Source organism: Syngnathus scovelli, chromosome 20, assembly GCF_024217435.2.
Source record: "Syngnathus scovelli strain Florida chromosome 20, RoL_Ssco_1.2, whole genome shotgun sequence".
Lineage (NCBI taxonomy): Eukaryota > Metazoa > Chordata > Actinopteri > Syngnathiformes > Syngnathidae > Syngnathus > Syngnathus scovelli.
The window spans coordinates 10116167-10129716 of NC_090866.1; the positions used below are offsets into that span (position 1 = coordinate 10116167).

Here is a 13550-nt window from a genome sequence, read left to right on the forward strand (position 1 = left end):
ACATCATACTTTTTTTTTTTTTTTTCTGGAGGGGGGGGACCGCAGGCTGTGATTTCCACTCTCCACGGGGGAGAGCATAATGTCCATAGGCCACTATAGCCACCTTTCCTGCCCCCCCCCCCCCCCCCCCCCCCCAAGCATGTGATAATTAACCTGAGATCCCCCCTCAGCGAGGGTCCGAGCCATTCTAATGCTAACCGCGCCATGCTGGGATCTCTTTAACTGATTGTGTCACTCGAGGAAAAGTCTCAAGGTGAGGATCCACGAAAAAGGCGATTGATGATAATCCATTCACACAAGCTGGACGGCCTCTATCTACTCGTCAGACTGTGACCTCATCAGTTTTGGTAACAGGTCAAACTGGGTGGGGGGGACAACAAGACGTCAGCGGTCTGTTTGCGATTAGAGCCGAGCATCCATCACTCGGCTGCTGTCTTTGAACAGGCCCTTCCATAATTCCTCTATCCATTTTGGACATTGAGGACTTAACTGTAGTCGGCATCAAACAGTTTTGAGTGGAGGACGCTTTGAAATGTGGATTCTGCAAACAAAAGCTCAGCAGGTCAAAATCAGCCGTCAGACCGCTCTTCACTTATTTATGAGCCTTAAGTCATTTTATGGTTTTCTGTTCAAAGCCAAACATCAAAAGTGTCATTTTTTTGAATGATGCGTTCGAACAAGCGAGAGGGCCTTGTTGTTGTCGGACCAGTTTGAAGTTCTCAGAAACTCACCTCACCTTCTCATGGGATAGTCATGTCTTTTTCTCAGTTGATTCTTTTCCCAGGGTTTTCCTACTTCAGGAGTCATCAACCGAGTCGTCCTCTGGCGGCCGGCCAGTTTCGCTCTGGTTAAAAAAAAAAAAAAAAAAAGAAGGTTGGCAGGCAGACCTGGAAATCAGCAGGTGCACTAACAGGTCTACCGAGCTTTCCGGTGCTTTTTCAAAACCGCTAAAGCTAAACAAGCACAAAGGTCGCTACACATTTGTTTGATTTTTTTTGTTATTGGAATAGATTTTCATCAAACATGCTCCACATACTTCAATACAATGCAATCAATACAAGTGATCAATTTGGAGGACTTGTGACCGTTATGGCGAGAGTTTGATTGACACTTATCTATCTCTGGGAATCAAGTGGGGGAGGCGTTCTCACACTAGTGGCGGGTGAGGGTGGGGGAGAGAGCCATGTGAGGTTGTGGGGGAATCACGCAATGTTCCCAAAGTGTCGATGAGAAGCGATATGACATCATGGCAATCTTCCGAGAGTCACGGTGGAGCTAATTAATATGATACATCGTCCGCGATGACTGGCGTCGTTGACGACGATACCGTGCGATGGCCTCCGAGCGGATTGTGTAAATAAGGTGTGTCTGGACTTGCTCTCGTATCGAGAGTGACTGTTGCCGCGTCGTCCGCTTTACTCACAAAGCTATAAATCCTCTTGCTCAGCCTGTTTGTGTCACCCATGAGGGAGGAGAAGGTGTCGATACCACTTGTGCAAGATTAAAACCAAAACAGAAGACACGCTGTGACTTTACAATGTGGCCTTCATTGCAAAACCGAGTTAAAAAACGATAATTAATCAGGTATGTTAATTGCATCGGTACATACCTTACTGGTACTGCACAAAGAGCATCATCATCTAATTAGAGTGCAAAGAACATGTGACTTCAGACGTGACATCAGCAGCTTCCTAAAAGGTCAAGACAAATTTTGAGCATGACCCAACACAACAAACATCACATTAAGTGCTGAGGTCATTGTTTAGAATAAAATGCGTTGAGCCAAAGTCGGCTCGGCTCTACCCCCCCCCCCCCCACTTCAATGTCGACAAGCGGAACCGGTTAGTCTCCTTGCATCTTATCGTCTCGCTTTCCTCACGTCTCGCAGGTGACACTGTGAGGGTGCGGCAACCCCCCCCACGCCATCCGGTCGCCAACGTTTCTCCACTTAGTCTGACTTGATAGTTGCAGATCTTCTAGATCTCATGCCGACCTAATAAAGTGGCCCGTGAGTGTCACTCGACAATCTCATCATCAGCAGATGACGCCCCGACAAAACCAGCAGTCTCATGTCAGAACCGGTTGGACCGTGCCGCCCGAAAGGACCGCACGCTCGGTCCACTTTTGGATTCGAATCCAAACTGACAGCGAGTTCCACCTGCCCGCATGGACCGTTAAAAAGCGGACACATTTGAATTAAAAACTCTCCCCTCCAGCGTGACTCACAATAGCGATGACACTTAACACCTTACAAAGGGATTGTGTTGTGTCAACAGTGTGGCTGTATACATTTACAGGCGGCACGAGAGTGAGGGAATACTAAAGACTACGAGTAATCGGGGTGAAAGAGTCATTAAAAGTCCACATCGACAAACCCTATAATTTACTATTATTGTTGTCACCATAAGATGGGAGCCTCAAGGTCCAGCCTTGTTCCCGGCTGTTTCGCACCTCCCAGGGGGCACCATTACGTTGTCAGGGGTCGCTCTTCGTGGGGGCTGTAATATACTTTGGCGTTAAAAAAAAAAAAAAAATCACACCCTGTTGCTTGTTTTGTCAGCTTCAGGCACTCGGGGTGAAAATGGCCACAGATGGTGGGGGTGAGAAAACACAAGGTAGGAGTGGTGAGTGGACATTAACACTTAAAACGGTGGGAAATATAGTATAAAAATTTTATAAAGTTGTGCTAGCATGGTTAGAAAACGTTTATTTCTGTTTTAAACAGAATTTACTCACTGTTTGTATTTTCCATTGACATCCAAGCGTTTAGTTTGCGGTGCAATGCTGCCCTCTACTGCCAGAATGAGTGTAAACCAATTCAGGTTAGTAATAAGAAAACATGGTCGCAAAATGTTCTTTCAGATTTATTACAAAATATTTCATAAGTAAATATTTAAAGTAAAATGAGTTTTGAAAAATATGGTTAAAAATATAACTACATTTACATAATTTATGGTCATTCTATCATTTGGTATGTCAAGTTTTAGCACATTATAAGGGCACAGGTGAATTTATACACTTACAGGGAAGAAAAAATGGCACCTCTTATTATTACATTAGTAAATATTATAATCACTACAAAGGAGGATCTGGCCTGGGTTTGGGTGAGCCATCTGTCAGCACTTTGACAGAATCTCCTGACAGCTTTTGTACACTTGAATCAAGCAGTTGAGCCTTGGTTTTGAGCTCTGCAAAATAAAACACACAAACAAAATATATGATAACCATTAATGGTCTGATATTACTAAGTTCTCACCTCAAACAGCGGCACCACGCTTGACACGCCATCGGAATCGGAGGGGTTCTTCAGCAGTATGGAAAGGTAGTAGATGACTTGATGCTGTAAATAAACACTTTAGCTTTATGGTGTATGAAGCACAAAATGTGACAATTATTTTTAATCACCATGTAAATGGCTTCGTTGATGACCACATCCTTGACTTGACTCATCTCAATAAAAGTGCTCGTCTCCCGGCCCGACGCGTAGCTGGAGGATACCTGGATGCCCACCGAGCCAATGATGAGCACCGATTCGTGGTCCACCTTCACCAAGTGGATGTGCAGCATCATTCCCAATAGGGTGAGCAGGATGGCGCCGGTGAGCACGGCAGTGTTCTGCAAGTAGAAAAAAAGATGCAACTTGCAAAATTCCATGCACTTTTGTGATATTATCAATTATTATGACGTCACTACTTACCTCTGTGAAGAAGAACACCGCATAAGCAGCAAGCCAAACGGAGCAAGTGTACACCATCACCTTGCCGATGGACATTTTGGACGAGCTGACAGTAAACTCTCTGCAAATGCTGCAGTGATTTTGACAATCCAGAGATATTGGTTTACCATAAATGTCCGTGTAGGCTTCATCTTCCATTTTCCCTGCAGAAAATAATAAAAATAAATAAAGTTAAGACTGAAACTAGGCGGATAGTAACAAGCTAGGCTGGAGCCAAGGTCAGAAGTCGTAAAGAACTGTTTCTTTTTTTTTTTTTATCGCCACAATGATTTAGGGAAAGCGAGAACAGATTTTAAGGTTGTTAATGAAGGCGTTGGGTAGTAAATTAAAAAGCATTACAAAATTCCTCAAATATAGGCGACCGACAGGAAAGACTGGCCAAACATTAGTTGTTTGCTGTTCATACCGGGGCATCCCGGCTGCACAAAAGTGAGTGTCGAAAATGATACAATTAAGTAGAATTTTTTTATTGCTAGTGCCACGTAGGTAATATAAAATAATTAATTTAAAATTAATACGTATTAAATCGAGACTTATGGGATACAGATGACAAGGTGGTGTGTGACAAACGAACGTCAACATAAACGGCGTACGCTTGACATTGAAAGAAGCACACTTCAATAGCCGGAAACGCAATGCATTATGGGGAATCCGATAAACTTGGTATAAATAATACTTTTATATCAGTTGTTAAGACACAAGCCGATCACATCAAAATATATACCTACTAGTATAAAATATTTTTTAAAATACAATATTTAAAATCGAGCAACATGGTGGTTGGTTTAGCTTAGCAGCAAGCTAATGTCGTACTACATTTCCCAGTATGCAATGCGCAACGAATGACTTCTCAACCCTGGATAAAAACAAGCCGATCAGCTGATGTAAAAGCAACAACATCTCCTCCTGGGCTCGGGCACCGTAAGCTAACACTCTCGCCGAGGTTAGTACGTGGCACCGGAGCGCTATGCTACGTTATTATTAGTCATTGTACTTTTTTAGAACGTGTCGAGGTGGCAGTTTTGTCAAGTCGGGTTAGTCGTCGTCGGCTGGGACCGTTCATCGCTTCTCGCTCAGCCGATTGCCACGAAGGTTGTTGTTGTTGTTGTTTTCCCAAAACACGAGATGTATTGCTAAAAATGATTAACGTAATATTCCGAGTTTATAAATGTGATTTAATAACTTGGCAAAACATAAAGATGCTGGTTTTATCAGTTTTTTTGGTGAACGCGTCATCTCATGATATTCATGAGACTACTTTTTTGTCATGATTATTTTTTCTTGAGATGCTAGGTGTTGAGTCTTTGTGACATGATTGTGAGGATACTTGAGTGTTGTTCCAGCCAAAGAAATGATGAAAGCACTTACAAATAGATAAAACATGGAGCAGACATTGACTAGATCCTATGAAACAAGTCCTTATGGATAATTAATGTGCTGCAAATTTGATTATTAGAACTATTTTCTGTGTGTGTTGATAGTTGAGTCTCGTCCTCCATGATCAATCATGAGTGGTCAAGGTCCAGCTGAAGATAAAGGCATGAGCACACCGCTAGTCTGCCAAGAGAGTTACGCCTGCGGTGGGTCGGACGAGGCCTACTTTGAATGTGACGAGTGCAGCAGCCTTCAGTGCGCCCGCTGCGAGATGGAGCTCCACCGGCAGGAACGCATGAGGAACCACGACCGGGTTCGCATCACCCCGGGCCACATCCCCTTCTGCGACTCCTGCAAAGGAGACGGCGGCGGCTCGGTCACGGCCAGGCAGCTGCGAGCGGCCGTGCGCTGCCAGGGATGCAAGATCAACCTGTGCTTGGACTGCCAGAAACGCACCCACAGCGGTGGAAACAAGAGGAAGCACCCGCTCACCTTGTACCCTCAGGCCAAAAGTCCTCAGGAGAACAGCGTCAGCGCCGGTGAGTCCGAGCTGGAGATCCTGAAAGATCAGCTGGACCAAGTGTGCAGCTTCCTGTTGGTGGACGAGAAAGAGGAAATGCAGGTGGGTTCCTTAACGTTCCTCTCTTGATGGACACGGAGGGAAGGACTAACCTCAAGAGCTTGCCCAGGTGAAGGACGAGGAGGAGTTTGTGAACAGACTGGGATGCGACCCAGACGAGCTACTCAAGGTGGTCTCCATTTTTGGGAACATCGGCGAGGGGAAATCGCACACGCTGAACCACACCTTCTTTCTCGGAAGACAAGTGTTCAAAACGTCCTCGACGCAGGAGTCCTGCACGGTGGGAGTGTGGGCCGCTATGGACCCGCTCCACCACGTGGTCGTCATTGACACGGAAGGACTGCTCGGCGCTGGTAAGATGTGTCACGTTAAAATCCCAGTTCCAGAAGTATTTGGAAATTTTTTTTGCCGTAAGTGAAAAACAAAATAAATGAGTCACCATCAGATGTGTATTTCTTCCACTCAGGGTCCAGCCAGGGTCAGCGAACCCGCCTCCTCCTCAAAGTCCTGGCCATCTCGGATCTCGTTATTTACCGGACGCGCGCCGACCGTCTCCACGACGACCTCTTTAAGTTCCTTGGCGACGCCTCAGAGGCCTACTTGAAGCACTTTGCTCGTGAGCTGAAAGCGACCGCCACACGTTGCGGCCTGGACGTGGCGCTGTCCACCCTCGGCCCGGCCGTCATCATCTTCCACGAGACCGTGCACACCAAGCTGTTAGGATCAGGTAGCGTACCAAAAGAAAACCAGAACCGCACGGCGTTGACCTTTTTTGCAATCTGTAGACAAACCAGCCGATTCGGCAGAACGCCTCCTCCAGGAGCGCTTCAGGAAGCTGGCTCTGTTCCCCGAGGCCTTCAGCTCCATCCACTACCGCGGGACTCGTACCTACAACCCACCGACGGACTTCAGCGGACTTCAGCGCAGCCTGGAGCAGCAGCTGGACAACAACGCCACCCGTTCGCCACGTTCCGCCGGAGTCATCTACAAAGCTCTGCGGGTTCGGCGACATTCCGCTTACCTTTGTCGAGGAAGTGAGACGAACGGCTGATTGCTTGATTCCCGCCAGGCACTGAGTGAGCGTTTCAGCGGCGATATTACCGATGATCACATGAGCAGTAACTCCTTCTTCCCTGATGAGTACTTCACCTGCTCCTGCATCTGCCTGAGTTGTGGGTATGTACACAAAAAGAAATAAATAAAAAAAAAGAAATCCTTGCTAATGATTTGAAGGTCACTTTTAGGTCAGGCTGTAAGAGTAGCATGAATCACCTGAAGGAGGGAGCCCAACACGAAGCCAAGCAGCGATGCCGCTACTCGGCGCAGTACGACAACCGCATCTACACGTGCAAGGTGAGCGTTGGCGCAACGCCGCGTGGGTTTAACGAGAACGCTAGCGTCGACATGGCTAAACTTTCCAGGCCTGCTACGAGGGAGGGAAGGAGGTAATCGTGGTGCCCAAGACGACGGCCTCGTCCGACTCGCCGTGGTTTGGCTTGGCCGTCTACGCCTGGTCTGGGTAAGTGACAGGTGGGAACCTGAAGAAATGTCAATACTCACTTTTTTTTTTCTTTCATTGAAGATATGTCATCGAGTGTCCCAACTGCGGAGTGATTTACCGAAGCAGACAGTACTGGTACGGTAACCAGGACCCAGTGGAAACGGTGGTCAGAACCGAGATCCAGCACATCTGGCCGGGGGTGAGGCCATGCTCAATTTGTTAGCACACGTTAGCTGGCAAGGACGCGCCAACCACCAGTGTGCCAATTTTCAGTCCGACAACTTCTTGAAAGACAACCACAACGCCGCCCAGAGGCTGCTGGACGGAGTCAAGTACATCTCCCAGTCGGTGTCGGAGCTCAGCGTCAAGCCGGCCAAGGCGGTCACCTCCTGGCTCACCGACCAGATCGCTCCCACCTACTGGACGCCCAACTCTCTTATTCTGGTACGTATGGGGGAAAAAAAAATGCATCACTGCTTCTTAAAAGCAAAACTGAGCCATGTTTTTGAATCAACTTGTAGAAATGCCACAAGTGCGCAGTGGACTTCCAAACCAATGACACCAAGCACCACTGCCGAGCGTGCGGCGAGGGCTTCTGCGACGCCTGCTCCTCCAAAACCCGCCCGGTTCCCGAAAGAGGTTGGGGGCTGGCGCCCGTTCGCGTCTGCGACGCCTGCTTCCACAACCGAGGGATCCCCACCGGTATGCAAAATGAACATCCTTTTTCGCCGCCATGTATGGAAAGATAGCTGACGTGCCAGCATCTTCTCCAGAGCTCCTGGATGCAGCCTTGGAGGAGGAAGGAGGCACCCTGATCGCCAGGAAGGTCGGGGAAGCCGTGCAGAACACCTTCGGTGCCGTCGTCGGCGCCATTGACATCCCTCTCGGTGAGAAGTTGGTAAACCCAAGAATCCTGCCTTTGTGTTTTAACCTCCATGTGTCCACCAGGCCTGGTGAAGGAAGCCGCACGTCCCGCCTACTGGGTCCCGGACCAGGACGTCCGCGCCTGCTGCGGCTGCCAGCGGGACTTTTTGGTCGCTCGCCTCTCCATCCACCACTGCCGCGCCTGCGGTCAGGGCGTGTGCGAGGACTGCTCGCAGGAGCGGCGGGCCGTGCCCTCCCGGGGTTGGGATCACCCCGTGAGGGTCTGCAGCGTCTGCACCCAGAAGTCCGGGGAACTCTAGCAGGAACGATTCTTCCACTTGGCTTTTTCTGGCGACATCAATGAAAGCTGAAGATCACAAAGGAACTTGAGAAGAGAATCGTGTTTTGGACAATCTGTTCTCCAACATCTAGATTATTATCCTTTTAGAAGTATTCCAGGGTCCGAGTTAGGGGGCCGAGACTATGAATTATGAAAACAATTAATGATGGAACTCAAGACTTTTGCACAGTATTTTTTTTTTTTAGTTGGTAAGAAGAATCCTGGTGCTTTTGCCTTTTTTTTTTTTAAGATAACCACGTTATATACTTCTAGATGCATTCCATTATATCCAGAAACATGTAGTCCTAATACCACAAGCCTTTAGTTGTTACTTTTATAAAGGCGGACATGAATAGAAAAGCCTTAATTGTGACATATCTCAATTTAAAAACAAACATGACACTTTTCTGTTTACACCGTTGGATGAGCAATACGACATTGTTGAGGCTGGACCCTCAAAACACCTCACGAGCGACATCTTGCAATGACTTGAAACTTGAGCGATGCAAACAAATACGAGGTGTGCCGGAAATGTACCGGGACTTGGGTCACCGCATAGTTCAAAGACGCACGACAGCTTTTCACATTTCAAATAGATTTGGTGACACCAGATCCTGGAACTTTTCTGACATTGCCTTTAAGTAATTTTTAGGGGGGACAGTATATGCCAAGTATATTTGCATGTGCGGATGGCATTTTAAGAATTTTCTCAATCTTATTTTGATGACAAAAAAAAATTTAGTTAAATGATGTCAGCTTTCTTTTTTTTTTAACCTGAAAAAAATACATTGTTTTATAACATAAAAAAACATTAAAAACAAAAAAATGCTGAAACAAAGTACTGTATTTAAACAAAAAGTGATCATTAAACTGCAATGTTATGACACAAACAAGAGCAGTCACGGCTAACTTGATTGCATGAAGGGATGCGCCGGGAGATTATGCCTGTGGAAGTGATTCGAATCACTTTAGGAAGTGATTCGAATCACTTTAGGAAGTGATTCGTTCACTCTAGTTCACTGAAAACAAAACGAAGAAGCGAGTTAAGCTGTTGTGTCCGGAATGGCCAAAGATGTCACCTTGTGATCAGGAAATCTGGGGTTCGATTTTTGGTCAACGTTCTGTTTAATTTCATAAATGTTATAAACCCGGTTCTCCTAATCAAGTATTATACCGTTCGGCCACAGTCCCGTCAAAAATAGTCTCGCCCAGGGAGTAATTGGATGGAGAACCGTCACTGAGTACTGGAATGTGCTTTGGGCAGAAACACAATCCACAACAAACACCGCGGCTAAAAATAGAAACAGTCACTGGGCCGGTCAGTCAGATGGAGACCTCCGAGGTCTTAACAGAACACGGTGAGGTACGCAGCTGAGTGAATTGGGACTTTCTAAAAGCTTCTCGAACCTTTACCTCTTTGTTTTGTTGTTTGACCATCAGCTTTTGATGAACTCTGCCCTTAAACCGGCTGGCGGATCGAACATGGAGAACCTCCAGAAACAGCTGGTGTGTCCCGTCTGCCTGGAGATGTTCTCCAAGCCTGTCGTCATTCTCCCCTGCCAGCACAACCTCTGCAGAAAGTGCGCCAACGATGTCTTCCAGGTCTTCCAGAACTTTTAATACATCTTCTAATCTATTCACTAAGGTCATTTCAAAGTACGGTTCTTCTTACATTGCAGTCGTCCAACCCGTCATGGCAGTCTCGAAGCTCGACCAGCAGTCGCTTCCGCTGCCCGTCGTGTCGCCATGAGGTGGTCCTGGACCGCCACGGAGTCTACGGTCTGCAGAGAAATCTGTTGGTGGAGAACATCATCGATGCATACCGCAGACAACAGGACTCCAGGTGGGCTCTTCAACAAAGAGCTGAAATCACGTTCTCAATTAGTCAATGAAATCAACAACATGATATTGAACCAAAATTGCTTAGAATAATTATCTTTGTAAAACTTGTAATTGTAAATGATGTCAAAGAAACCCACGTTAAAATAGTCATGTGCGTGTTCAGTAGTTGTAATAAATACAGCCACAAGAGGGCAGCATTTCACCACGTTTTATTCTCAATGGCACTTTTTATCAGTGTTGACGTCAATGTTGATATTTTTAAAGATGACGTTTAATAATGGATTAGAGAATTATTTCGATTATTTTTGTACATATTGTACAATACATGGACATGATAAAAATGAATAATATTGACATGTTCAATTCTAGCTTTGGCAGCAGCAGAGTTGCTGCAAAAGTGTCAAATACAATTCTATTGTGTGTCTGAGTTGTCGTCACATTGTGATGATGATGATAAGCGTGTGTCACAGTCACACTGACTGTGTTTGCAGATGGGCTCTGCCATCCAAAAATAAACAGAATTCTTCTCATTGACCGTGCATGACACATCACATTTATATAATATAAACCCCGCAAGCTGGGAAATTTTTCAAAAATCATCTTGAGCTCACCTGTGACTTCCTGCCCGGACAGGATGTCCAGCGTGAAGCCGGAGTCGCTGACGTGCGAGGAGCACGAGGACGAGAAGATCAACATCTACTGTTTGTCCTGTCAGATGCCAACGTGCTCAATGTGCAAGGTGTTTGGGTGCCACAAAGAGTGTGACGTGGCGCCGCTCAGCAGCGTCTACATCCGACTCAAGGTAGCAAGCAAAGGAACAAAAATGATAGACAATAGGGGACAGCATGGGACACGTGTAGGTGACACACAGGATGAGTAACTGAAATCAAAGTTTGGAGGAAAAACATGAGAAATCTGCCCGAGCATGAAGATCCAAAAGAAGTGTGAACGTCACTGGCGATGAAGTCATTTTAAGCATTTGAGTCACACAAAGACACAAAAGTGTGTGCGTACACGAGGCTGTGTTGACATTTGTCCGCCATCTGATTCACTCAAATGTGAAATGGAGATGAAGTCCATGACGAGCCGTAGACATTGATTATCGTTTGTGTAGATGTGTGTACCTTTGTTGATTGCAGACAGAAATGAGTGACAGCATCGCCGGACTGGTCGCCAGTAATGACAACATCCAGGCTGCCATCACGCACATGGAAGGAGTGTGCGACTCTGTCAAGGTAACGTGCACACAAGAAATTGGCCACCGGGGGGTGTAAACTGCAGGAATAACAGTCGTGCTTGACAGAGGATAAAGAATATATGCCTGTGAGTTTTACCATAGTCTATAGATGGCATTTCCCATTATCTGTTAGCATTATGCTAGCTGACTTGTATCACAAATTTCTGCATGTTTACCATCCTCAGGAGAACGCTTGCAGGTGTCGCGAAGAAATCGCCAGCCAGTTTGAGACTCTGACGGCCATCTTGGACGAGCGCAAGCAGGAGCTGGTGCGTCTGATCACCAGGGAGCAAGACGAAGAGCTGCAGCGTATACGGCAACTCATCAGCGAGCATCGACAGAGGCTGGAGGACAGGAGGGAGCTGGTGGAGACGGCCGTGCACGCCGCCGACCACACGCACGCAGCGGTCTTCGTCCAGGCCAGTCTAAATATCTAGCCGTCCCTCCATCTGTCCATCCCGTCATCCATCTAGCTGAGTCACATTCAAAGCAGTAAGACTTCCATCGTCTTCATGGCATCAAAATAATGTTGTCCTTGTGGCGTCCCAATATTTTTGTCTTAATTGCAGACTTTTGTATAATTGTGTCCTATTTGTGTTCAAGTGGCGTCCCAATACTTTTGTCCTCGTGATTTTAATTTCTGTCTTTCTCACAGAATGTCACTGTCATACTGGACAAGTAAGTTGATTGAGTAGTTGTGACGTGTGTTATGTCCGACAGTGTGTGCATTTTTTTTTGTGTATGTGTGTTGTCAGAATGTCAGCGTGCGCCCGCGATGCCAACGTCCTGCGACCGCAGTTGTCCTTCGACAACATGAGCCATTTTGTCATCGACGTGGACGACATCGCGGAAGTGCTGAACGACATCCGCTTCCGACACAGTTTGTATCTGATATTGTCGCATACAAGTCAGCTGGCATTCATTCATGTGTGTGTCTGTGTGTGTGCGACTCACAGGTGAAGAAGACCTTGAAGACGACTCCGAAGTGGACTGACAAACTCTGCCGGAATGTCATGATCCCAGCAGAAGGTGAGGTGTGGACTACTTTAACTCTCCGGCGTCCGTACTCCTCCTACACACAAAAAAAATTCAATAAAAACAATTTTTGACACAATGTAATAATTTTTGCCTTTGCAGGTGTCCAGGAGGTTTTTGCAGTAATTTGACCACTCATCAATGTTGCGTGTATATTTTTGTATATTTTACATGTCGACAGATAACTAATAATAAGCATAGATTCTTTATCTTCACTTACAGTAGTTGTGAAAGTCTTTGTCATTCCGACTGTGGTCACACACAGAAGGCGATGCAATAAAGTCATCATAATGTTTGAATTCTTTACCTTTTATTTCTAATTTTATGAAGAATATATTAAACTCACAAAACAAAAGTTGGAGTAAGCCAAGTTGTTTTATTAGAAAATATAAATGGCAATGTGACAACATTCAGCAATGGTGATAGAGAAAAATCACTGCAGGTGGAATAAAATAACAATAGTCGAGGTCCCGTCTCTTCATTCTTCTCTGAATACAATGTTGCTATTATTTTGCTAGTTTTACTCGAGATTGGTTGAAAGCGCAAGAGACGTCACATGACCGGCCGCTATTTGATTGGACTTTTTACTTCCCGACCTCGTCGAGCAGTTTCCGGACGACCTGCGCGCGCATCTGCTGCTCCTCCATGCGGGCGTTGTGGATCATGCTTCTCAGGAGGTGAAAGGTCAGGTCGATGGAGAGCGGCGTGTACTCTCTGCGCGTCTTGAACTTGGTCGGCTCCTCATCGGTTTCCATCTCCTCCTCCTCGTCATTCTCGTCTTCCTCCTCCTTCGGAGCGCCTCTGAGGAAGAGCCGGGGGACGCCGAAGCCCAGAAGACGTGCAGCGGTGACTTCTCCGCCGGTGGGCGCCCTGAGGAGTGTCTGGGTGGTGGCGGAGCAGGCAGGAGGTGGAGGCAGGAGGACCGACAGCAGGAGCGAGGAGAGGAGGATGGACCAACACTTCATGTCTGCACACACAAGCAACGTGCATTCATGAAAATCAATTTTGTGTCAGGTTTTGTGCTCACAAATCAAAATAATG

At 46.5% G+C, this 13550-nt stretch overlaps 4 protein-coding genes and 1 long non-coding RNA gene across 12 annotated transcripts; 2 read left to right on the forward strand and 3 right to left on the reverse strand.

Annotated features, from left to right (window-relative positions):
* Positions 1-368: 368 nt before the first annotated feature.
* Positions 369-2365, reverse strand: LOC137839777 (uncharacterized). Its single transcript, XR_011085989.1, has 3 exons — positions 1610-2365; positions 1424-1490; positions 369-844 (listed from the first exon to the last, which is right to left on the reverse strand). It is a non-coding gene; the product is annotated as an uncharacterized lncRNA (long non-coding RNA).
* A 486-nt stretch (positions 2366-2851) lies between these two features.
* Positions 2852-5463, reverse strand: pigh (phosphatidylinositol glycan anchor biosynthesis, class H). Of its 3 annotated transcripts, XM_068649243.1 has the most exons (6): positions 4143-4323; positions 3844-3879; positions 3698-3757; positions 3406-3615; positions 3257-3340; positions 2852-3188 (listed from the first exon to the last, which is right to left on the reverse strand). In XM_068649243.1, exons 2-6 carry the CDS (start codon positions 3865-3867, stop codon positions 3117-3119), a joined length of 450 nt encoding a protein of 149 aa, XP_068505344.1. In that variant the 5' UTR covers positions 3868-3879; positions 4143-4323; the 3' UTR covers positions 2852-3116. The 3 variants fall into 3 exon arrangements, with proteins under 3 accessions (XP_068505344.1, XP_049613465.1, XP_049613464.1); XM_049757508.2 differs by lacking the exon at positions 4143-4323 and adding an exon at positions 5337-5463 and having other exon boundaries at positions 3698-3879; XM_049757507.2 differs by having other exon boundaries at positions 3698-3879; positions 4143-4321.
* On the forward strand, positions 4552-9288 carry zfyve1 (zinc finger, FYVE domain containing 1). Its single transcript, XM_049757459.1, has 13 exons — positions 4552-4679; positions 5218-5732; positions 5800-6043; positions 6157-6417; positions 6476-6690; positions 6760-6866; positions 6935-7043; positions 7112-7209; positions 7273-7390; positions 7465-7635; positions 7713-7893; positions 7965-8078; positions 8140-9288. The coding sequence occupies exons 2-13, from the start codon at positions 5244-5246 to the stop codon at positions 8373-8375; spliced, it is 2343 nt and encodes a 780-aa protein (XP_049613416.1). The 5' UTR covers positions 4552-4679; positions 5218-5243; the 3' UTR covers positions 8376-9288.
* A 222-nt stretch (positions 9289-9510) lies between these two features.
* On the forward strand, positions 9511-12808 carry trim54 (tripartite motif containing 54). Of its 6 annotated transcripts, none has more exons than XM_049757486.2 (10): positions 9511-9753; positions 9836-9997; positions 10075-10238; positions 10871-11039; positions 11377-11472; positions 11660-11893; positions 12130-12152; positions 12230-12354; positions 12431-12503; positions 12612-12808. In XM_049757486.2, exons 2-9 carry the CDS (start codon positions 9842-9844, stop codon positions 12466-12468), a joined length of 1005 nt encoding a protein of 334 aa, XP_049613443.1. In that variant the 5' UTR covers positions 9511-9753; positions 9836-9841; the 3' UTR covers positions 12469-12503; positions 12612-12808. The 6 variants fall into 6 exon arrangements, 2 of the variants coding, with proteins under 2 accessions (XP_049613443.1, XP_049613442.1); XM_049757485.2 differs by having other exon boundaries at positions 9513-9758; XR_011085987.1 differs by lacking the exon at positions 12612-12808 and having other exon boundaries at positions 9519-9758; positions 11660-11966; positions 12078-12354; positions 12431-12460.
* Positions 12809-13093: 285 nt separating this feature from the next.
* On the reverse strand, positions 13094-13474 carry uts1 (urotensin 1). The gene has a single exon (XM_049757505.2). The coding sequence runs from the start codon at positions 13472-13474 to the stop codon at positions 13094-13096; it is 381 nt and encodes a 126-aa protein (XP_049613462.2).
* Positions 13475-13550: the final 76 nt, after the last annotated feature.